Source organism: Chaetura pelagica, unplaced genomic scaffold, assembly GCF_000747805.2.
Source record: "Chaetura pelagica isolate M959 unplaced genomic scaffold, ChaPel_1.0 C11438050, whole genome shotgun sequence".
NCBI lineage: Eukaryota > Metazoa > Chordata > Aves > Apodiformes > Apodidae > Chaetura > Chaetura pelagica.
The window spans coordinates 1-1,382 of record NW_009968772.1 but is presented as its reverse complement, the minus strand read 5'-3'; the positions used below and the strand labels follow the sequence as shown (position 1 = coordinate 1,382).

Here is a 1,382-nt window from a genome sequence, read left to right as displayed (position 1 = left end):
CCCTGAGGGTGCCAGACGTGCAGGAACCCCCGCTCAGCTGGGCTGGGAGATGGGAAACAGCCCGTGTGGGTCAGTTTCCTGCCACTCCTGGGCAGCTGCAGCATCTCAACACCTCACACTGGCAGGGCCACCACTGTGTTTATTGCAGAGGAAGAGGGAACCAGGGGATTGTTCACACTCTCCCACAGCAGACGTGGGTTTCTTGAAGGTGCAGATTCACTTCCCACTTCTCCTTCCCCAACCAGCCCCAGGATCCTGCCCTTCTAAAGAGACTCCTGGTGCACAAAGGATGCACTGGGGACTTGTCCTCCCCTGACACAGCCACGTCCTGCTCAGTCCTGCTGGATCTCAACTAGCAGCAGCTCTTGATGCACGTCACAGCTTTTCTGAGTGCATTTCCAAGAGCCCCCTTGACTTCCCTGTTCCTCAGGCTGTAGAGAAGGGGATTGACCAGAGGCGTGAGGACGGTGTAGAAAAAGGAGAGCACTTTGTTGAGCTGCCTCAGGGAGGCTGTCCTGGGCAGCATGTAGACAACGATGAGGGTGCCATAGAAGACAGTGACCACAGTGAGGTGAGAAGAGCAGGTGGAGAAGGCCTTCTGCCTCCCCACGGGGGTTGGGATCCTCAGGATGGCAGCTATGATGCAGATGTAGGATGCCAAGGTGAACACAAATGGGAAGACCACGTCCAGAAAGCAGATGAGGAGAGTGACCAGCCTGAGCAGCCTGGTGTCACTGCAGGCAAGCTCGAGCAAAGGGGCAAAGTCACAGAAGAAGTGATCAATTGCATTGGGACCACAGAAGTGCAGCTTGGAGAACTGCCCAGTGACTATGGCAGACATCAGGAACCCTGCCAGCCAAGCCCCAGCCACCAGCTGGAGACAGACCCTCCTGCTCATGAGCCTTGCATAGTGCAGGGGGTGACATATGGCCAAGCACCTGTCATAGGACATGGTGGCCAGCAGGTAGCACTCGGTGCCTGCAAAACAGCCAAAGAAAAAGAACTGTGTCATGCAGCCTGGGGCAGAGATGGCTCTGTCCCCAGTCAGAAAGCTGGCCAGCAGCCTGGGCAGGAGGGTGGAGGTGTAGCAGATTTCCACGCTGGAGAAATGGCCCAGGAAGAAGTACATGGGAGTGTGAAGATGCCAATCCAGCCTGACCAGCACAACAAGGAGGATGTTGCCAACCATGATCAGCACGTAGATCAGGAGAGAGAGGAGAAAGAGGGGCACCTGCAGCTCAGGGACATCACTCAGGCCCAGGAGGAGGAACTCCACTGGTGAGCTCTGGTTGTTCCCTTCTCCTTCCTCCATGAAGTGCTGCAGAACTTTATTCCCCCGCCTTGGCAGGCAGGGAACCTGAGACAGAACCTGCATTTCTGTG

At 56.3% G+C, this 1,382-nt stretch overlaps 1 protein-coding gene across 1 annotated transcript; it reads right to left on the bottom strand.

The window, feature by feature from the left end:
* Positions 1-352: 352 nt before the first annotated feature.
* Positions 353-1,312, bottom strand: LOC104384778 (olfactory receptor 1020-like). The gene has a single exon (XM_010005730.1). It carries the CDS (start codon positions 1,310-1,312, stop codon positions 353-355), a length of 960 nt encoding a protein of 319 aa, XP_010004032.1.
* Between the last annotated feature and the right edge of the window lie 70 nt (positions 1,313-1,382).